Source organism: Apaloderma vittatum, unplaced genomic scaffold (genome assembly GCF_000703405.1).
Source record: "Apaloderma vittatum isolate BGI_N311 unplaced genomic scaffold, ASM70340v1 scaffold13117, whole genome shotgun sequence".
NCBI classification, from domain to species: domain Eukaryota; kingdom Metazoa; phylum Chordata; class Aves; order Trogoniformes; family Trogonidae; genus Apaloderma; species Apaloderma vittatum.
The window spans coordinates 54,674-78,889 of NW_009724597.1; the positions used below are offsets into that span (position 1 = coordinate 54,674).

A 24,216-nucleotide genomic window follows, 5' to 3' on the forward strand; every position below is an offset into this window, starting at 1 on the left:
TTAGTTTTCCCCTAGGTCATTGCTGCTCCCCAGTACTACCAACACGTGAATATATCTGGTTCTGAGTATTTTATGTCTTCTGATTTAGGTAGATGGTAATGACTGCATACAGAAATGCTTTCAAGAAAAGCAATTCAGAGCAGATGGTTTATGAGTCAGAAATCTCTGCAGTTAGAGTCAGCAAATAAACCATCTAAAACTTCATATACATAACAGACTATCCATAAATTACACTTCTATACCTTGACAACTAAGACAGCCCTTTAAACACATCAGTCAACCTAGTTTCACTGGTAAATGTAGACATTCATGGAGCTTGCAACATTTCTTTTACAATCTTTATAAGATTACATTGTCTTTTAAAAGTATGTTTTGGGAGTAGCAGCTACTGACAGCAAATAGCAAGAGTCTAGGTACAGAACTATCACACTTAACCAATCAAACCTGTGACACTCTAGTTTCATAGTGACAGAAAAAAATGTCTGATTAATGGGTGCCCTAAACAACTCAGACGCGACAAACACCCAAATGTAAAAACAAGGCATGTTCAGGGCTGCAGAAGAGATAAAACTTAAAAGCTAGTTTTAACAAATACTACACAGGTAAATATCCCTGGCATCACATGATCTCATTAAAATGTAGCATTCTATAGATCATCCCATTTCCCACAATATTAGGGTCTTGCTGAAGAAAGTAGCAAAGAAATCTCCTCTCCATTCAGCAAGAGCATGATCAGGTTTATCACAGAAATCATAGGGAAATACTCGTATTTTGTTATCACCTCATAAATTTCCCTACCACCTCTTAAATAGAAGTCTACTTTTGTAATATTTCCCAAGCTGTCCCTGTAACGTCCAATCTACAACACATGAAAGACATGAAAGGTCTTATTTAAGAAAGGTTTCATGCACAAATATTTTTTACTGATTTGTATAAATGGCCTGACTATCTCAAAAGCACTTTCTAACAGATCATTCTGAAGTAATTAGGTTTCCATATGGCAGAAATGACTTTTGTTGACATAGTATAGCATAACCGCCGTCGCTTTGAAACAGCAGTGGCCGCAATTACTCCTATCAAGTATCATGAAAACAATTCCCCAGTTACACTCCTTTTACAATCTTGTCTTGTTGATGTGCATGCATGTGGTTTAATGCAGGATGTGAAAGTGCGAGTGAAACATATGACGCAATGCTGGAAAAATGCTGTCAGGTTCACTTCTAAACCCAAACGGGAGTCTCTTTCACCGGTGCTCTGAAATCACATGGAAAAATGTATTTTTTGTACTGTTTTTCCAAAATGAGGGTCCACAAATACAGGTTAAAAAAAAAAACAAAAACGCCCCCCACACACGCCCCATTTTTAATAGTAGACTTGAGTTGTATTTTGAAGAATCCTAAGCATACGTCCCTCTTCAAATAGATGATTTCACAACTTTTGAACTGTCACTCGCACACGAATAAAAGGAAAAAAAAATACAGAAATTTTGTTCATTATGGAAGACAGTTATAGTCAGCTAGACACTCATAGGGAAAACTTGCTTTTGTGACCTGATGACCTACATTAACCAAAATACAGGGGAAAATTTCATTATGGAGACTTCAGTATCTGACCACAGCAGTGTCTCTCCTGTGGATACTTAAGTGTTAGGCAAGCCTAAATTCACACTGAAATGTGAGTATATCAGCTAGGCAGAACAGTATCTGTTTCAGAACTTTTTACAGTTTTGCCTTAAACTTTGCCGCTGGCCACAGAGCTATTCTTTTCCCTCATACCTTGTTTTGCTCGAGTATTCTTAGAAAAGCCTTCCTTCCCCTTACAAAAATTGAATTAGTTCATTAGGCTAGGGAATACAAAAAAAAGTTCTGCCACAATCTCCTCTGCAAATATGATTTTGTTCCTTGTTTTTTATTAATTTGTTAAACATAGTGAATCGAAGCTCATTGCTACAAGAACTTGCTCTTACTGAGCTGTTACAACGCACCTCACTGCAGAGGGACAATACCTCCAGCCAACCGTCATTTATGCAGTTGTTATTCTTAATTCTTCAGGAACTCAAATCTAAAATGTTACAGGTTCCATTTATAAACCACATGAGTGGTGTCCCAGACACTCATTTCAGCAAAGGAAGATGAAATTTACCTTAAACTGCTTTGCAGTGCCAAAATTCAGGTTTAGTGAATAGCCATGAAGTACAGACAAATATGAACTAGATATGGAATAAATGAAACTAATACCTACAAGGTAAAATAACTACTTGGCAAAGTGGGCCCAGTTTTGTTTTCTCTCTACCCCATTTACTATGGGAGAAGACACTTTTCCAAATATAACAACTGGACCAAAAATCAAAAGGATGTGCTAAACACATATGCAAAATACATAGAAGGAATTCTGAATATAGAAATATATACATAGAATTTAAAATAAAACATTTGCTGCTGTAAAACATAAAACCTAAGAAAAAAAAATTAATCCTCCAGCCCTTCCAAAGTCACAATAAAGGGCAAAATCCACGAAAATTTAAAAAACACAAACTCGACATGGAAATTTTGAAGGCTTAGGAGACATCAGTAAAAACTGCCAAACTTTTCATCATACATGCAATCAGGAACAGTTTTCAGATTAATGAAAAATGACATTGCACGTCGAACAAAGAAAGCATCCCTAAGCAATTCACTTAACAATTGGCAAAACACTGTCCTTCAGTGAAACACAGTCTCTGCACTGTCATACTAAGTACTGTAGAGAGATGTCATTTTAATGGAATAACAGGCTGGATTTCAAGTTTAAAGATCATGTGTTGACCATATTTCTACTTTATGTAATCACTGCAGAGATCGTCAAAAGCCAAAACTCACTCATTATCAACTTCCTAGATTCTAAGAAAGTATTTGTGATCACTTTGGAATACCTGACAGATTTATGATATGCCAATAAAAACAATGAACATCATCAAGACTTTATATCAACATACAGACTATAATGTTAAAATAAATACAGAACTAAGTAAATGGTTTAGCCATGCTATTAGTGTCAAAGTAGAACACATTCTCCCACATATTCCACATAGCATTAGTTTTAACATCTTAAGAGTAAGAACAGATGAAGAATAAGCTTAATTTAACCACAATGTAGTTTTAAAAGATTTTGCTCATGTCTTTGTCTTCTAAGCGCTCTGCCCAAGATATAGCTTACTGGTCACACAGCAAAAGATGAAAACATTCGTTTTCATTCCCAAAAAAGACAGGGTTAATAAATAGTTATGAGAAGCTAATTCAACAGAAACACTGCAACTCGTACGTCGAGCAGTGTGTTAAAAAGCCAGGAAACACAAGAGATTATTCAATTCACATACAATGCACCAAACCACTGGGATATCCAGAAGTAAATAATGTCAAAAATTGGCAAGGCAGAAGCTTCACTGACCTGCTTAAGCACATTTTATTATTTCACTAATAACTAATTTAAATGCAGTGAAGGAAAATGTCCACTTCAACATATGGATCCAAAATCATGACACCTGCCAGGATCAGGTGGCCACCGATGAGAGGCAGGCTCTTGGGCAGCTGGATAACACATACAGAGCAACTACCAGGAGCCTTCCACTGGAGAGCAGGCAAGGCAAAACCGGTGGAAGGCAACAACAAAGAGCCCATTTACACAAATGTCTGAGGCTGTCCCTGCTTACACTGTTTGTGCAACTGAAGTTGGAATTAAGTCACTATAGTCCAAAGTCTTGGGGAGGTCTACAAATTGATTTTCGAAATGTCCAGGCACCTAACTTGGAAGCTTATCTACGCCTATTGACAAGTTCACTTTGATGAACAGTCTTTCAAAAATACTTTTAGAAGTGATTTACAAATTCCAGGCATGTATGCACCAAAATTTAAAAGCCTCCTACTTTTCTACAACCTGAAAATGCTAGCAGGCCAAAATTCAAAAGTGTTTGTTTTGTTTTTTTTTCTTCTAATGCTGTCGTAGCATTGGAAAGACCACCATTAAATAGCATTAAGGAGTGGAATAAAAATTTTAAAAAAAGAAAATAGATTTATTAAAATCTCAGAAACAGAGAAATTAAGACAGAGACACTAAAGGAAGTCATGGCAAAACCTCCTCGCAGTGTTCCTGAAAATAAACATTCAGGGCAAAGCTTGGGATTCAGCAGTTCATTCCCATTCAATAAATGCTCTGTACTTTGTCCTTAGACCTCCGGTCTGCATAATTTACATTTAGATGGGGATTTTTAAAATGGGAATTTCATGACAGGTTTCTTATATAATACCTAATTAGAACAGAATGGGGCAATTCTGACAGTTGCTCTTTCAGAAGACAATCACATCTTTTTTATATGTAATCATGAGCTTTTCCCCATCACAACCACAGAAGTCAGAGTTGAATTAATATAGTTAGCTGAAGAACTTAAAGAATCCTAGTTTCTGGATAAAATCCCTCATTTATATTGTAATTTAATGAGAAAAACAGGAGGACTGCAACTAAGTTCTTTGTGGCTGTTTCATTGTCACACAGCACAACATGTGAATGAGCATGGCAGCTACACACACAAGTGGCAATTTTACTATGAGATATAAACTGGTCAAATCTGTGTGGATTTTCATAGGACACATTTCAAAAAGCATCTTATTAACTCACAATCATGTCTTATCAAACACTACATTCTTGAAGGGGACAGGATTCTCTCAAAATTAAGTTAAATATGAAAAATATTAAATTTTGGCAAAAACAACTCATTTTGGCCTCAGAAATTTCAAAATTACTTTTTCCCTTTAATCATTCCAGAAGAACCCAAGCTAAGGACAATGCTTAGAAAATTTCAGTCTGAGTAGCTGAAGTCCGTCAGAGCACATTATTGGTGCTAAAATGTCATATTGAAAGATATTTACATACTTTCACTTACAGTGTGGTGTAATATAGTACAAATAACCAACATATTGATTTGAACTATGGAATTATAGTAGATAACCTTCCACTGGCAGTCTGAATAATAAATGCCAGAAGCCATTCAAATTCCTTGATGTAATAATTACAATGCTGGGTATATCCTGCTGTATTACAGTCATCCCTCTTCTTCCTTTTCCTTCTATTTTTCTCTCAATGATCAGTGTCACACTTTGTGACCTTTCAAACTGCGAGGAGGGGTGGGGGATATGTCCCTTCTGTAAGATTGGTTCCAAATGGTGCTTTACTTACCAGGAGCCAAGTGTCAGAGAAGACTGTGATAAAGATCTATGCAGCCTAAAGGAAGATAGAATTTTTTCAGATGCTTCATGTGTTTGCTCTTTAGATTCCCAGATGTTCAACACAGATACAATTTTATGCAGATGCTGAAAACATTCAGGAAGAATTTCACACCTAGCTCACTGCAGGTAAGTCTGATTCTCCAAAGCCCTGTATGTTCATTTCTAAAAAGAATTGCATCTTTGCCTTTATGATAAAGAATCTGATTTTCTGTTAGTTTTCCAATTAGAAACCACAAGGAAACTGCTAGAGCCCTGGGAATTTTACCCTGGCATAGAATTTAAAAATGTCCATGATTTGAAAAACATGTTGGAATGTTAATCTATACAGCCAAATTTCCAAACCAGCCTTACATCAGCCTCTAAAGTTCTGAACAAAGCTTCACTGTGTACTTGAAGCATTTGGGGCCAATTTACATATGTAAGCCCAAATGGGAATACATGTTTATTTAAAGAAACAAATTAGACATAATTATGATATCTATAAATTGGTGTCTATGCCTCAAAGTGACTTCTGTTTTCTCCTTCTACATTGCAGTCATCACTTATAGCTGTTATATTCACTATTCCCATTCAGAAATTTTGGCTAATTATTGTAAATTTAAGACTCATGGAACAAATTCTGTAGTTCTTGCTTATTAATTATTCCCTAAAAACTAGTAACACTAATCTTGACCTAAAAATTGCACAATTAAGCTGAAGATAGGTGGTCTGAGTCATATTTTCTCAGGCTTTTAAAAGTACATGCTAATATCCATTCAAGTCTTGCATTTCTGTTCCAGACTATTCCTAATAGTCTAAATAAAAAGCCCTACAGAAAGATCTGTTACAAAGATTTTTACAGTTTGTTTTAAAGGCTTCACAAAATAAACAATAGGAATGTTACATTACATTTCACAAAAGAGGTAAACTTCAGGAAATCTAAAAATGGTTGTTTATATATTTCTCTCCAAAAATATGCCATCCCTATTTGCAATACCTGGCCAGAAGTAATGGTAAAAATGTTACAAAAACTTCCAGTTTTAATACAAACTTCATGAAGTGTCTAAGTACTAGTATTCCATACAAAATCAATGTGAATATAAAACTCTGCAAAAAACTTGAGTTGTCTTCTAGCTAAGTGATATTATTAGAAATCAAAGTTTGGTTCTCCTCTTGATGTGATTGCAGTCTGAATTGTCACAACATTTTCCAAAGCAGGAGCGAATAGGCAGTTAATTGCTTAACTCCACGCTGCTTTTTCCATGACAATTTCTGTAATACCCCTCCCTCTGCTCATATGAGGTATGCAGGAGAATCCCTACGTTGGGTTCAACGCAAAGAGCAAGGCTACCTCACACGGATATTAGTTGTGCTCCAGCCAAACCAGGGAACAAACCACCCTTTCCCAAGGACAAGAAGTATCAGCAGAAAGAACAAGCTGGAGAGACACAACGTCTCAGTGCTCCTCCCAGGATTGTGTAGCTCTGCCTCCAACCCAGTGCATGGCTTTAAGGGCACCTAAAAGCTTTTAAGAAGTTCTTCAATGTATTCACCTGGAAGGTGCCAAGCAGACAACCACATAATACCCTAAATTTGTTGAGAAATCTCCTTTTATGGTCTGCCGGGAAACAGAACTCTACCCTACCGTGCAATCCTCCCACAGGCAGAAAAGCTTTAGTTCTAAGACTTATTTGCTGAGGTATATAGGGTTTGCCCATATGACCTGTTGCAAGAAATCTCACACTATCCGCAAGAAACCTGGTAGCAATCCAGTTGAACATGAGCTCAGCAAGCTATTGACATGTCTGAGAAAGGTACAAGGAATTCTCTAACAAACAGCTTTACAGTCTTGTGAAAATGATTCCTTCCAGATGGATTAGCACTTGTGAGTCATTTCACAAGATTATTCTTTTCCTCTCATACTCACATCAGTCTGCCACTATAAAGATTAATGCACAAAAAGACAATGCTGTCCTTTTTTTTTTTCCTCCCGAGTAACTGAGGGCCATATCTATATTGCATGTGATTTGAAATTGGCTCCACAAGCTTTTACTGCAAAACAAAAGTCTCCAGAAAGTACAAGTGTGCAGACAAGAAAATTACTGCCCCAGACCACAAAGAATCTGTTCATAGGCTGACCGCACGCATGCGGTTCTCAACTGGAGAGTCAGATTTACAACTTAGAGAGCACCTGAGCACGGCTCTGCTATAGCTGGGGACTTTTACACTGGGCAGACAGACTCAAGGCACTAAGCTTACAGAACACTGTATTTGCTGGGAATCCACCTCATTTACAGGGCACAGATAACCTTGAGAAACCGAAGTCCATAGTAAAAATAAAACCACCGTGTTGATTAGATCAGTCTTTCAGCTTGGCCATTCAGGGTCTAAGAAGAGCAAGATCCACATACTTCAAAGGAATATACTTCAAAGCAGACAAAAAAATAGAATAGACTATCCAAAGAGAAGATGTACTCTTATCCCTTTCCATTTGAACTTGCATTACACCTGCAGGCATGAAAATTTGTACACTTTCCAAATTAAAAGAAAACAAACCACAAACAGAAACCAAAATACTGAAGCAATTCCCTCTATTCCACCTATGGATTCTCTCATAGAAATGACACACATTTGATTCTGTTTACACATCTGTTATTCTTAACTGAGAATATTTTGATGCAGGAAGTTCAAAAAGTATTACTATATTTCAGAAAGATAAATAAAAGGAAATTATAAATTTACTAATTTTCATTGCACAGACCCTCAATAATTAGTCGTCCTATCACTACATGTCCTTGTGAAAAGCCTCTCTCTGGCTTTCTTTTAGGCCTGCTTTAAGTACTGGAAGGCTGCTAGAAGATCTCCTCGGAGCCTTCTCTTCTCCAGGCTGAACAGCCCCAGCTCTCTGAACTTGTCTTTGTAGGAGAAGTTCTCCAGCCCCCGACCATCTTCATGGCCTCCTCTGGCCTCACTCCAACAGGTCCATGTCCTAACACTCAAAGTGCACAAAGAACTTTACAGTGTTCACAGAACAAGACAGTATTGTACAGTGAACAGTATTCCAACATTACAGATATGGAAAATTAAAGCACAGACCTGTGTTCTCCGAAAAGCAAATGATAAGCTTAGAGCTGAGATGGGAAATTAACTTGGCCTCCAATTTATATCTTGCTCTTTTGTCACCAGTCCCTTCTTTCAATATTGACAGAATTCAAGTAAATTCCCTGGGTTTTCAAGACCTTTAGTTTACAGGATTCTGCCTCTGCTTCCACAGATACAAATAATTCTCTTTAGAAGCATAAACATCTTGAAATTTAAAACAAACTCCTAGATTCCAGTTGTGAAACCCCTGAATTGTTTTGCCTCTGAGATCCAACAATCTAATATTGTTGGATAAAAAAAGACTTTATTGTTGGATAAAAAGACTTCCACAGAATCCTAGAATGGCCTAGGTTGGAAGGGACTTTAGAGATAATCTAATCCAACCTCCCAGCCGTGGGCAGGGATGCCCTTAACTAGACCAGGTTGCTCAAGGCCTCATCCAACCTGGCTTTGAACATCTCTAGGGAGGGGGCATCTACAACCTCTGGGCAATCTATTCCAGAGTCTTGCTACCCTCGTGCTGAAGAATTTCTTCCTAAGATCCAATCTAAACCTATTCTCCTTCCATTTAAATCCATTTTCCCTTGTCCTATCACTGGACATTCTTGTAAGAAGTCCCTCTCCAGCCTTCCTGTAGGTTCCCTTCAGGTACTGGGAGGCAGTTATAAGGTCCCCCGGAGTCCTCTCTTCTCCATCTTCTCTTCTTCCATCCTAAACAGTGTTTCAGATCTCTTAATTGTGACTCTCAAAATGCATAACGTGACTCTCAAACCGCTCTCACTAGGACAAGAGTCTTGCTTTACACAAACCCGCATGACTCTGAGAAGCCAATGTTGTCACAGTGATCTACACGCACCAAGCATCAAATACCCTAAGTACAGTTCCCAGGAGCAAGTGAAAGCTTTGGATATGGAACAACTGTGAAATTTATTTCAGGTACCAGGACTATGAGCAAGACATGGACAGAATCCCTTAATGTTAGGAAATATATGAATGTGTGTGCGCAGGAACAGAAATCACTGTTTCACAGACAGTTTCAACGGAGGCACACGGGCACATTAAAGGACAAATTTACTCGCTATTTTCTGTGGTGTGAATTCAGTTTTATCTTATTAAATCATCTCTCATTGGAAGAATAAAATTAAATGTATATTTGAATTAAACATTCAAGGACTTAAATATCTGTATCTGGATTCATTATGTACTTACTTCTGTTTCTTTTATAGGCCAAATTAAATCTTGATCTCAGCTTCCTGAAAATGAGGTTGAATTGTAAATTCCAATTCATAACACAGAACTATTTCTAAGAGATCTGAGTTGAGATTTAGCTGATTAACCTTTGAGAACTCAGAGAAAAAGGATGAGTCAGCTTCAACCAGTTTGCATTTATTTGTCATGAAAACATTGTTTTCAGTGGAACGTTCACGAACAAATAAGCAGCTTCAAGGATGGTGGGCAGACTACTATGCCCTGCCTATTAAAATGGTGATAACTATTACAATAATTTAATTAAGTTTATTTTAAAGTCTTAATTAATGGGCTTCCTAAACTAAGCTCAAGCAAATGTGGGCTCTGTGCATACTGCAGATGCCTTGATGCTCTGAATTTCTTTGTAGAGCTGTGAAATTCTCAAATTAACTTTCTGTCAGGAAAAGTAAAATACTGCCAGGAGAGCATGGAGATAAAATCCAAGCCAATGGGAGAAAATTACAAAATGGCATCCTGTGACATGAATCACTTCTATGGAATAACTCAAGCTATAATAATGAGTCTGTAGTTTCTAGACAGTAGATCATTAGCAGCAGCAGCATAGGTAGCTACAACAATTTACTTGAGTAATTATTAAGATGGATAACAGTCATCTCCTGGTCATTTATGTACATGATTAGATTTATTTATGACTGTAAAATCTCCAAAAAGGGGAAAAAAAATACTTCTTTAAAAATACAGTGGCACCAGCCTAATGCTGCCCTCTCTGTTTAAAATTTCCACTTTAATTTAGAACCAAAGTTTTGTCTGTCTGAAGCAAAGGATCAGAGAGAACATCAGTGTTTTCACAATCATCGGATTTTGATGGATGGTTTAGCTGCTTAATAACGAAGAACATTGTCTTCTGGGATTTGCAAAAGAACCTGGCACCTAACATAATTTGAAACAAATATCTGTTAAATACTTCAGCTTTAGAAAAATAAATCCTTTTAATAATTTCTTACTGAATTATTAACAAATCAAACATGAGAGCATTAAGGAGCTACGCTCGTGGGGGACACATTCAGAGTATCTACTGTGATATTCAAAAGCACCTATTACAGCATTAAACTCAGAAGCACAATGAGCAGAGACCAGGTAAATGGCACCGGTGAGTTCCAGGCTCCAGCATTCTCAATCACACGTTCCTCCCCTGGAAAACTGATACCAAGGCAGAGTGTGACTCAGGTGCTATTTTTAGCTGCAGGGATTCAGCCCTGAAGAGGCATCTTGATACAGAAACAACAAGTTCAAATTCAATTTAAAAGAATTTTGCTAAAGTTTGACCCTTATGAAAGGATAGATTTGCCCATGTCCACCCACACAACCGGCAAAGTATTCAGCCCCAAGAAGCAATACTGCACAGAACATAAAAGTGACCCTACTGGGTCAGCTAAAGGTTCATCTAACCCAGACACAGCCTGGTGAGAAGAATCTAAGGAAGACTAAAACCACAGCAAAGACGTTACAACTCCCAATATTTTCCCAAGCTCCAACCACTTGCAACTGCAGGGACTTTCTCATCTTGATGGGGTTCCTATGTCAGTGTTTTCTCGAACTCAAGTAAACTCTAACACTCATTGGCAAGAAATTTCCAACTGGTTAGTAAACACGGACTCCCTTTTGTTTGTTTGGCTCCTACTAGCTTCATTCAATGTCCCATAATTTTTGCACAGAAAAAACTGAACACTTACCACACCATTACTGATTTTGCAGGTTCCATCACATGCCCCCATGCTACTTCTTGCCCCACTGAAGAACCCTAACCTACTCAGTCACTCAGTAAATCTACTCCATTGATCTTCTTCACTCATAAAAAGCTAGTTCATCTTCTTCTAACTCTTAGAATCATAAAATCATAGAATGGCTTAAGCTGGAAGGGACCTTAGAGATCATTTTAATCCAGCCTCCCTGCCGCCAGGGACACCACCTGTTGACTAGATCAGGCAACACATGGGGACTGAACGGGAGTCGAACCCGCAACCTTAGCATTGTTAGCGTTGTTAGTGCTACGCTCAACTGACTGAGCTAACCAGCCCCCGAAAGAAGTCTTTACTTTTGCATTGCACACCTTTTAATCTCCTTTTCTTAAAGATGTATTCCCAAATCATATTACCAGTAAGTTTCCTGACTTGTTTTAAAACGTCCCCACTATCCACTCATGTCTCCACATGACACTAGAAAAGTTTATGTTAATACCACCATGGTTTTTCCAGAGTTGGAAAATGCAGTATTTTGAGAGGCACAACTTTCTTTTCCTTTTGTTTTCCTAATTTATTCCCAACTCAAAAATGCTGATGTTGACCTACGGGGTCCCCTGAAAGCTGAAGAAAGTTCAGTCAACCTTAATAAGAAAGGGAATGACACAGTTCCATTAAGAAACAAACTCAAAAATTGACAGTGACTAGAAACATGCTGCACAAGCAGCTAATCCAGAAGTAATAGGATTTAACCTCTGCAATTCTGTAGCATGTTGCAATACAAAGCTAAGGAATTGTGGCAAACAACTTACCGGTCAGCCTATGCAGTATTAGTTTTTAACATCTTACATGTGTTGCTATAGCTGCTAAGGCCCCAAAGAGCTGCACAAGTGGATTCTGATCAGTAGTACATATCAAGCAGAACAGAATATATCATATTCCTCTAAGTCAAAAGTAGACCCAAAATATTTTATGGAGCATTGCTATCTAGGAAGTAGTTCACATACAAGGAAAAACTTCACTTATGAAAACAGACCAAACCTTCAAGCTTGTGGAGGGACTTATTAAGATTACACACACATCCCCCATTATCTACTGCCTTGTCCTGTCTCCCTCACTCAGCTGCAACCTGGTGCTGCCTGCAAGCTGATCCTTCTGGCAGCACTCATTTTCTATAAGTCTGCTTCTATTTAAAAAGAAAAAAAAAAGTTACATATATGGATAGAGGAGCACTTTCTTTTGACAGAAGCTGAACTCTATAGGAGTCAGCAGCTTCTTCCAGCTGCCAGTGAAGTCACCAGGACACCTGGGTAAAAGACCAGAAAGGTTCCCGTTTCCTGTGCAAACAGAAATGGCTAAACGCCTTCAAAATTCCATATGTATTATTAAAAGAGTGCATAATAATGATTCAGGGGAGGATTGTAGAATTCTTACTATGCTAAATTTCATACAGTATAATCTTCTTATAAATTTCCTTGGCACCACAAGTCAGATTTTCCAATGTGTAGACTAGTCCTATTGCCTAGGACTGCTACACAGGGAATTAAAATCTGAAAGAATGAATAGCTCCCTAATAGTCTACAATGACACAACTCTGTTACTCTGCCATTTCTTTGAATTCTGACTATACTAAGTATGAAATAATATACATTGAGAAAATAGCAGTGGAGCAGAATTTTTTCCCTTTAATTGTATTGCCTGTTATACCAGTTTGACAAATAAAAGACCAAGAAATCTGAGTATTTACAAGATATAGGATTACAAATGTCCAACTGGCATCTAATGTAGCTTAGGTTCAGAAAAAAGGGTATCAGCTAATTGAAGTAGAATTTATGACCATTACTTTTCCTGAGTATTTTATAGTAAATATACATGGCTTTCTGAGATATCAGTCTGTAAAAAACAACGCTTTACACTTTGTCATGTAATTGATTTTCTAGATATGAAAATAGTTTTAGACCTATGTAGCCAAGTTTACCTTTGGGGTATTTACTGAAGCTTTTAGTCAATAATGATGCCTTCTGCTTGTTTGTTTGTTCAGCGAAAAAAATCAAAACAAATAACCCTTCTTTCTGCCTAGCTAGTTCCTAGACTCAATCAGAAAAGACTGCCAGAAGTGTTCTCTCTGCTTCAGGGCTATCATGACACTCTCAGGCCACCACTAAGGTGAAGACAAGCTGGATCATATTACAAGGAGGAACTGAGAAGTCATCCAGTACTTCTATTAACCAAACCCTGATGATAATTTGAAATACAAAATATGAGTTCCAGCTGTCTTTTCCTCCTTTGTGGAGGAAGGCTTCCTTCTTTCTCTACTACTTACCTCTCTTCCCAGCTGCTTCTTCCTTTCCTTTAGAAAAAAACCCACATCACAAAGCAAGCAAACAACACATCCCTGCATGCCCCGAATTCACAGAAAGTTAAAAATAATTATATAAATAAAGCCTGCCTTAGTCCAGACAATTTCTTTTGCAAGAACAACTACGAGCTTGGAACCAAGAAAAACAACTTATGCAGCTGCAGCTGACAAAAGGCTGTCAGTTCTCAGAAGTGCTGATAAAATTTATGCTGTGCCCTAATTTCTGCTACAGACTAGTTATGAAAACATCAAGAATAGAAGATGCATTATGCGATTTCTGCTCTTGGGCTCTTTTTAATCTCCTAAGTGTTTGCCTCTTTTAGGTTTCACAGAAGATGTATCTGAATTCAACACTGAAAATAGTTTCACAGAAAATGCATTAATGTGTCAGCTACTTAATTTAAATTCCCCCAGAAAGAAACTTGCTGCTCTCTTGAATTTCTCCCAGTAAGATTGTCCTATGAAAATAATTTAAAAGGATGCTGTGGTTAAGCAAGGTCTTAACATGATCTTTGCAAAGCTCTGCAGTACATTCTTCAGGTTCACATCTACCACATCGTCCCTGTAATCCTTCCAGTACACCAACAGGATCTCTAAACCCAAAGCACCAAAAGGCACTATTCAATTTTATTATCAGCCTCTCACAGCTACTTCATATTCCCCTTGCAAATAAATACAAGGCTCACATTTTCTCCGTTAGCCACCACGTCACACTGTTACATCCTTCACATTACAAGTCACTTTTTGAGTAACTGTCTCTCCTAGTTACCTTAGTAATTACCCAAGAAGTTATTAATTCCCCCAATTTTATATTTACTACACAGAACAATTACCTCCCTGCCCGTTTGCAAAGCCTCCACAAATGAAATCTCTTAACCATGAGAAAAAGTTCAGTGCCATAGCAGTCAGACACCTCAGATAGTGATACATGCCAGGACATCCACTGACACTTACTTTGCCAGGCTTGTTTGCATCAATGCTGTTCTCTTTAAATTTCTCCTGCAGGGTCTCAGCTAACCGACAAAGCAAGGCACCGTTGTCCAACTTCTCCATAAAGGTTTCTGCTGTTATTTCTCTACCTGAACAGCAAACAGAAAGTTAACATGGCAGAAAGCGTGCAAGATTTGTGTAAAAAGAGAAATAAATAGAAATCTTGACAACAATTTGAAATAAGCTTTGACTGACAAACTTGCATTACTTTGAATATTTAGTGAATAACCTCGTTACAACTTTACTGGTAGATAAACAGTAAATTATTTAAATACAATATGCTTTCTTTGAGAAGACATGCTTTTTGAAAAATAATTCTAGCATATCAGATTCCACATATCTCATTTACTTATGAAATTCCAGTGCTTTTAACATAGGTCTTTAAAACAGAGTACAGCAAATGGTTTGCACCAGCGCGCATGGGTAGCTATAGTGTAAGAGTTGCTAACACTACCACAAGCTTATTTTGTAACAGAAGTAAAAAACCATGTCAAGAAGGAAAAGAGTGGATTTTTTTTTAAGAAAAAAAGGCTTGAAGTCTTGATCTCACAAGAAGTTAACAAGATACTACAGTGACTGCAGTGTTCCTTTGAAAAAACTTTTTCAGAAGTAAAGTTAGGTACATTTAAAAAAATGCAGACAGTGAAATTTCATGTTACGCATCTACTTGCGAGACAGATTAAAATTTTGACCCAAAGAAAAAAGCCAAAATACTCTGATTTCAAAATATATCAGTTATTATCATGGTAGATGATGCTGTATGTAGCTGCCACAGAATGTCCTCCCTGGCTACAGCAGCCCAGACGACCTTCCAGCAGACCGTAATTATATCCTGGCGAAGGAGCTCACCACAATCCACGACAAGACAGGTATACTGACCAGGCTGGACAGACCAGATGAAAAGCAAATAATTTCTCACCCTAGACTAAATTTCCAGGATCTCAACAGCATTTCCAGGTAAAAATAGACCTATTTCTTATTGAAGGCTTTCCATTTTCACTTGTATACTGGAAAATGTGCCTTCTCTTTGGACACTTTCTTGAGTAGCAGCTATATTTTTCAGCCCTCAACTTCTACTAACATCAGGAGAGCATCAAGGACTACTTCTTCTTATTAAGACAGTATTTTTTTTATTTTTGGTGATACATCCATGTGTCATTTGGGAACAGGAGTAACACTACCAGCTCATTTTTCATAGGCTGTTACAGCAGCAATGATCAGTAACAACAGTCTACCCCGCCAAAAAAAAAAAAAAAAAAAAAAAAAAAAGTCATTCCTTATACCATCCAGATCCACTCCTGCTACTCAAAACTGATTCGTTTGCAAGCAGGATAGCAGGCAGAAGCCTGCCTACTGCTGCTTGTTTTTTTGCCAAAGACATTAAAAAAAAAAAGGTTTGTTTGACCAACAAGCAGCTACCTGAATAAAATTTTTTTTTGTTTCTTTTTCTAGTTAGTTTGGGAAAGTTTATTTTCCATGAGTTGCCTGGAAACTGCAAATATTAATTTGTTTATAACAGGTACACTACATCTTTTTTTTTTTGTCAAAAAAAAAAAAGTGAAGGGCAGATTTGGAAAAAAGAAGTGAAGAAGTAAAGCTTTGCCACACCTTTTCAATCAGAAGAGAGGGGAAAACTAGCATTCAAAAGTAACAAAATTAATAAAAAATTAATATTGTACTTCCGCGATATATTGCTGGTGTATTGTCATCCAACAGGCAATTTCATTTATAACACTGAAGACAGCAGTAATATAAACAGTGGTAGGCCTGTGATCGCTACGTTAACAGTTGGACTCAATGATCTTAAAGGTCTTTTCTAACCAAAATAGTTCCATCATCCTATAAAAGTGCTGAAGAAAAGTTGAGTTCTCTAGGCCCTTGCCTTAAAACCATCAGACACTTCAGCATCCATTGGGCAAAAAATTGTGAGACTTTTCAGTTTGCTCAGTTAAAATACAAGGAATTAGATAAAGACATTTGCAGCAAATCATCTCCAGATACAGCAGTAGACATATTTTTAGTTGAACAACTTGGCTTTTCTAACACATTTCTACTTCAGGAATACCAGTTTAATGTGACGGCTTTTTCCATTTTATTCCCCCTTAATTCTCTCTGCCATACAGCCCGCTTCACCGCTCCTATATACCCAGGTAACTTCTCCAGGCCAAAGTGCAGCAGCAGCACTGCAGGCACGCAGTCATAGCTCGAACTGAAAGTTCTGCAGCAGTGCCTCCAGCTCCGAGAAGCCAGAACTGAAACTGCAATAGCCCACAGATGTAAAAATTGAACATCTCAGCACCTCAGAAGCCTTCACCACCGCTCATGCCTACTTATTTTCCCATTTGGCCCACGGGCTTTTTTGCAAGAGATATAAAGCTGTCAGAAGGCTAAATTATAAAAATTACTGTGTTATAGGAACTGCTTTATTTTAAAACTGCATTTTTTAAGAAACATTTTCTTCTAAAAAAAATTTATTTCAAATATTTTTTAATCTACTCAAGATTTTTATTTTGGAAAGCAGAGTTTTTTACACAGGTAAATCTCATTCTACGTATGTATTCTGTCTTATAGATTTATTATTTCAAGCATTAAAAATGTAAAATCTATTCTCTTTACACAGACATGGAAAAATTCCTTTATCTTCTGCTATTTAACAATACGCTTATTTTAAATGCCGAATTGCATTAGCAGTCTGGTCACTGCATATTTTACACTAGGCTGGAGTATTTTAGTTCTATTCCCTTTTATGAAAGCTGAAGGAATGAGTTTTGCATTGAACATCTGTATCCAATGAAAAATATATTAGGTGTCAGCTTTCAATTCACTGTATTTTATGGCTCCAAAAGGTGGCATTTCTTTGCTAAAACAGACACTCTGACATATTTAACAGTTGAAATGTATTGATTCAAATGAGAGTAATGTTCATAGCCTGAGGAAAAAAATGGCTCCATATATTTGTATGGAAAAAACATTAAACTCCATTAAAAATGTATAACTCCCCCTATAATTACAAGAAAGCAGTTGCAATGTTTTTATAGAATGGTAATAACATTAAGTATAATAAAAAACCAACACTGTAAGTATGGAAAAAACCCACAACCATGAATATGAAGGCTTTCTCAAACCTTGCAGGCATTGCTTACCTTCTCTTTTACCACAATCACCAGATGCCCCTTGAAAAGACAAACTGTTACAGCTGCACACCTGCCTCCCGGACACTGCGGGCATCCGCGTGGAAGGCCACCCAGTGCTGGGGGTGCTAATGCAGCCAGACTGGGAGGTCTATGGAAAAGTCACTGGGTGTGTGCCCAAGAGGTCAGAGGTAAAGCTTCCCCAGCCAGAGCCTTCAGAACGCAGTGGAGGGACTCAAAAGACTAAAGCAACATGCCAAAGTCTAGTTGGTTCCTCTATCATTGCACAGAGTTCTTTCTCCCACACTTAGTTTAATGCTGACTTTAGCCTTGTAAGAAGCTGATCGACTGTTTTAACGGTATGCTTCAGGGGTAACACAAAACTACTAGTTTACAGTTAGAAATATCTCACTCTGATGAATTTCTGAAACACAGTGGTAGAAGGAGAAGCTTCTACAATACTGAGGCAGCAGTGGAACAACTCCTCCCGACCCTCTCAAATTGTGTGACATTTAAACCTCAGATAACAAAATGCAATAACAATAAACAAAGCAAAGGCCAATGACTTTATGCACGTGCAGAACTGTTTGGGTTTTTTCTTCTCCGAAAAGCTTACTCTGTTTCCTACAACAGTTGACAGCAAGAGAAATAAATTCGAGAGCACTGAGACATTATCACTTACTTGAAATAGGACAAGTAAACTATCCCAAAGGCATGTGTATACTAAAGAAAACTATAAAGCCACTCAACTAAATAAGAAACCTCATCACTGCCAGCATCTAGCAAACACAAGTATCAGCATCACTAATGTTTTGATATTCAGATATTTAAAACCCGCATTTTCCACTGGCCTGAGCTGAACACACTGATGTTGAAAATAAAGGTACTGCTATAGCAGGACGAGCAAGAACATCGAGCTGAAGCAAGTTTTGCTTTAATTCAAAATCAAAGAAAGTTTTCTTGCAGAAAACTTCCCACTCTTCATCCCTCAAAGTTCAGGTCTCCTTCAATATACCTTTAAATTCCAAGCTTGGTCTTCAATTCAATGCCTCTCGTAACATCCTCACCTCTCTGTTCCTTTTCACTTTTGGACCCAGCCAACTTTTACATGCCTCATACAAAATTCAACGTTTACGTGTTCAATTCTTTAGCGTCTTGTATTTCCAGCTTCTTGCTTGAGCTTCTGAAGCCCAGGAAGCTCTGTTAGAAAGGGGCCTCAGCACTGCAACCTTGGAGCTCGGGCCATTTTGCCTCTGCTACAAGATTACTATGGCCCAATTGTGCTAATTCCTATGTGAATGTTTCTCAAGGTGGAATGCAAGTTTTCAGTGTCCACAAGAGCATTCTACTAATGTAAGTATATACACAATCTATCAAATTTGAAGTGTGTTAGCAATGAAAGCATTGCAGAGTCTCTCATTAGCTCTACACAATAAAACCAGGGCTGAGCGATGATGTGCAAGACAGTTGGGTCAACACATCTCCTGAACTTTGCCACTGCAAGGATCTCTTGACTGAGCCACCGAAACTCAACAGAGGGAAGTGAGAGGGAGACACATCTTCCATAGCTCCAATCTTCCTCTTCTTCTACCCTAACTCCTTCAACGCTGGTATGTCCCACTTTGGGAATGCTATAATGTACAAGATTGTATGAGTTAATCCTATCTGACACATTGATCTCATCTGTAATGTCCTTTTTCCAGCCCCCAGAATACAGGCAGCTAAAATCTATTCAGCAATGATGCTGTAATGACAAACTGTCTTCTCTGAAGCTCTGAGTTTCTGACATGGTTGCAAAAATAATTAGCAAAATACGTACGAAAGTACTAGTGATTACTAAAAATACCCACAACGTCCATGCTAAATTAGAATAAAATGTCCAAAGTCTCAGGGTTAAGAATTCTCACAGTATTATTTTCTAGATGTACCATGTATCACAGTCTTCCTATTTATCACTCAGGTAAGATCAAAATCTAGCTATGCCCAATTTCCATCCAATATCAAAACACTTCAATCATACTATAAAGTGCAATATCCTTCTAATGTTTTCCAGTTTGTAATTTTCAGCCCACACCAGGTTTTGCTGCTGCAAAACTGTCATCGTTTTAACTTCTACCAACGCTGTGTAGAACATATTTGCCTCTCCACAAAAATTTCAAAAACCAGCATGAGTTGATCAAAGAAGTCCAGCCCTATTCTTGCCTAAAATACTTCCTATTATTATTTTTTTTAAAAAATCTGCATTTATTTTACAAGATTATGCATCCCTGTTAATTCATACTACAAATGAATGAACAAAATACAAATCAAAAAAAAAACACCACAGACCAACATGGCAAAAACTAGTTGAAATGCATATTAATTTTCTTTATAAATTCAAAAATCCTGTTGCATTAAAACTGACATAAACACACTTACAATGAGGCCGCACAAGTTATAGCACAGAGCAAATCAGAATGTCGATACACAAAATATTATCTGCTCTGTTATCTGCATATCCATGTATGTGAAAAATCTACTGACCATTAATGCAAAGTACATTATTTCTCACATAGAGAAAAGAAAAACAACACAAAAAACCAAATAAAACAGTCTTGCATACCCTTTTACCCTTTCAGATGCTGAAAAGTGCGAGTAGAAACAGGTTATTACAACAAGGTAACGGCACACTAAAAATTCATATCTATTGTATCTTACAGCAACATGCTTATGTGTCCCTCTTCTCATTAAAGTTAACATAAATTATCCAGCAATTAAACCAAATTTGAATTCTTAGTTAAAATATGTATATGAATATTAATTATTTCAATTCAGTTACACTTAATTTATTTTGAATGTGATTTTTAACTTAATTGAATTATTAATTTGAATAACAATGTCTACACCGGAATTCAAAGCAGTTTAACAAATCACTATAATTTCAGTTCTTCAGGACAAACTCTGAGAAAAGAAGAACTTGGTGTGAGAAGGATGCGCCCATTTAGTTGTGCAGTGCAGAATTTGGTGTCCCTATGAAAAATCAGATTTTTAATTATAGTTGGCATTTCAGAACCTCCTGCTGGTTGCTAATTTCTTGCTAAAAAAGTGACCTCATTCCTAAACTTGTCACTGTGAGAACTCTTATGAACTGCAAACAAGCTTCCATTTGTTCTAGACTGGCTCACTAAAACTCCATTGTTTAAAACATTTAAACAATATACTAAATCCTTAATGGAATGTGCTGCTTCTGATTCAACAAAGTCTTTTGGATTGCTGTCTTCTGGTAATTGGAACAAAAAGTCAGGATTCTGGATTTTTTTTTCTGGCATTCTTGGATGATTTTATATTCAAAACTCATTAATTTAAATTGAAGTACCACACAAAGATGTAACTTAAAAAAGTGCCACTTTTGCAGTTGTGTGTTCATAACTATCCCAGCTCTTAAATGGGTATTGCCTACCTGCAAAACACTGGGCTCTTGGATCCTCCCAACACTGCACTTACTGACTACATCTCTCACAATATACTTTCTCTTAAAAAAAAAAAAAAAAAAAGAGAAAATACAACAACGTAGAATGTGCAGATGAAAAGCATTAAATATACAAATATTATTGTGTGATATCACTGAGACACTTCAGCTACAGCATTTGCCAAGACAAGACAGTACGTATGTCTCGCCAGAACAGACTTTCAGAAAAACAAAACCACATACATCAAATTTAAAAATGCTCATCCAAATTTTCCTCCAAAACAACATCAACAAAAGTTTCATGAAAACATCACCTCCTTTGAAATGTTTTCTCCTCTTTGTTTAATGAGAGGAACTGCTGGCACGATTCCCTTAGGATGAGGTACTGTGTAAGTCACGTATTTCTTTTGTAGAATCCTTTGGATTTACACACAAAAGCCATTTTCCCCTGAATGTTCTCAACAATCAGCATGCTATTTCCTGGCTCATAGTTTCTAAATTCCACCTTCTTGAATGGGTCACATATCCTAAAGAACTGTCTCTTTCCTTCCTGCCAGGGACATACTCTCATTCGCTCTTCACGTGTACCTGATTTTTTGTTGGTTTTTGGTTTGCACCCTCTTTCTTCAACAACATGTTTTGCCTCCACGCACCAAGACATGCAGCTGCAACAAGTAAATCCCCAGGTCCCAGTGGCAGTCAGTAGGTCAGAGCCCTCTGTGCTTCCACAAGCCTTAGCACACATTGCCTTAGGCAGCAGCCATCCATCACTAGACTGCTTGGTCAGCAAAGAACTACTTAAGGGCTCCTTCCATTCAAGACAGTCAGGACACCCACATACTTTAGGAGGCCTACCAATAAAAATAGAAGATGTAGGCGATGGCAGTAGTTAGCACCATGCAGCTTAATGGTATTAATACGGAAAACATGTGCAGAAGAACATTCAAAAGGAATCTGGGGAAAAATAAACATGAAATGAATACTAATATTCAGTTATGCTACACATAGAAACACTGTGGAGGCCAATTACTTATTAGCTTTCCTGACTTTGCTAACAGTGGCACCATGTGGAGGTAGCAACCTAATCACAACTACCTTTATTTTTGAAACGTAAAGCCTCAAGGACCAAAATCTCAGCTAACAGTGTATAGAGTTCTCTTAATGCCCAGTATCTGCATTCCATCTTATTGTACCTTACCCAGTATGTTTGTGAGCCAGAGGGCCAAATCCTCTTTCATCGGCAACAAGTTAGCCTCATGTCTACTTGCAAGCCACTGACTGTATTGATGCATATCAGAGAGGCCAGGCCCACGTGCCTTCGGGCTCAGAGCAGTGCACATCGCTTATCCGCTGGTTGTACCTGTTTTATTATACATATAAGAAAAAAATAATAATTACTTCATTATACAAAATCGAGTTTTGCAGGTTCACTTTTCAGAATTGTAGAAGGCAGTAACTGTAACTATGATTCTAAGAAATCAGATGTCAGACAAACAGATGTGGATCTAACACAAGAACACAACATTGATGATGGAAGGTTTGTGTTAATGGATCACATTGCAAGTGATTAAATCATACAGATAGATGTGAACTTCAGTTGTACTCACCAGGCTACACATGTTGCCAACACATAACCAAATATTCTGCAAGGAATGATTAAAATCAAATCAAAATAAACATTTTACACGAAACTAACAACTTGTTACACTGCCTGATCCAATATCCATTCAAAATAAATTGAAAGGTTCAGAGATTTTTGGATCAAGCCCAAGAAAAACATGGGAACAACTGAGTTACACTACTAGAACAAATTTACTAACAAACGCCATTAACAAATGTAATCAGTCTATTCTACAGCTTCAGAAGAATTAAAGAAAAAAAAAAACACCGAACATATTTGCTGAATAACATTATTTGTACAGAAAGCAGCACAACAGCTAGTGCTGGCCACCCACACCTCCCACTTCTACCTTTCAGACAAATAGTCCTCTGCTTCACTGGTGACTTACTGAAACTTAGTTTCAGGTAAGACAGTACGTCATGTGTTAAATATTAGCTAAGTGTTGCAATTCTCACAGCAGCCAGAGACCTTGGCCCACTGGACCTCTGTCTCTGTTCCTGAAGGACTAAATCCCCTAATTCTGTGGCAGACGTGTGCTAAGGAAAGTTCAGTTTGCTCTCTGAAAAGAAACTCAGACCTGGACCTTAATGCTTGTAGCAACGAGCTGGGATACTTTCCTGTCTGGTGGGCTGTAGCCTGCTAAATCCCAGTCACACCAGTCACACCCAGTCACACCCAGTCACAAGGTCTTAGGCAGGTGGCACTAGACAGGCACTAAGTGGGGGATGCCTGTAAGTAATAGATTTTGTCTGTTGTCACCCAGCTGATTGTGGCTCTATGTGCCAGCTGGCTTCAGCTTATGATGCACCGCAAACACCTTTTCTTTCTGTGCTTTGCATACCTGTCAAGTCAGGTAAGAGGCATTTGTAACTTTAAAACCAATGACAAAAAAAGACCAGTTTGTTATACTATTCCATTGTGGCCTGGAATAACAAGATTACTGAAAATATTTACTGAACACAAATATACGTGAAAAAAAGCATAATTGTAGTAAAGGAACCAGTTAGACACTGCACCTCTTCACTGGAAAGAATTTCACAGTTCATACATGCTTTGAGGAGGACTTTAGACTAGACAACCCCAGGAGGTCCCTTCCAACCTAAATTATTCTGTAATTTTATATTTCGAGGATGCACTCAGCAATAATCATCATGGGACCCTAAGCAGGGTCTGCCCTGCTACGAGAATAACACATGGCACGCACACTGAGCTGGGTTGTGCTAAGAGGAAGACCACAGACACAACATCCTTTCCTTTTCTTTCACTTCAAGAAAGGTCCACGTACCTTATCCCTTCCAAGACCACATCTATGAAGTGTCCCATGAAACATGGAGCTAATTAATAATCAACAACATTATAATACACCTGACAGCCAACCAG

General features: G+C 37.7%; 1 protein-coding gene across 1 annotated transcript in view; it reads right to left on the reverse strand.

Moving 5' to 3' along the window:
- Positions 1–22,586, reverse strand: part of GAS2 (growth arrest-specific 2) — a 68,410-nt gene extending 45,824 nt beyond the window's left edge. Inside the window, exons 1-2 of the mRNA XM_009872574.1 lie at positions 22,414–22,586; positions 14,601–14,725 (exon numbers count right to left, since the gene is read on the reverse strand). Coding sequence (XP_009870876.1) covers positions 14,601–14,725; positions 22,414–22,555 — 267 coding nt within the window. The 5' untranslated portion in view covers positions 22,556–22,586. The remainder of the gene's footprint in view (positions 1–14,600; positions 14,726–22,413) is intronic.
- Between the last annotated feature and the right edge of the window lie 1,630 nt (positions 22,587–24,216).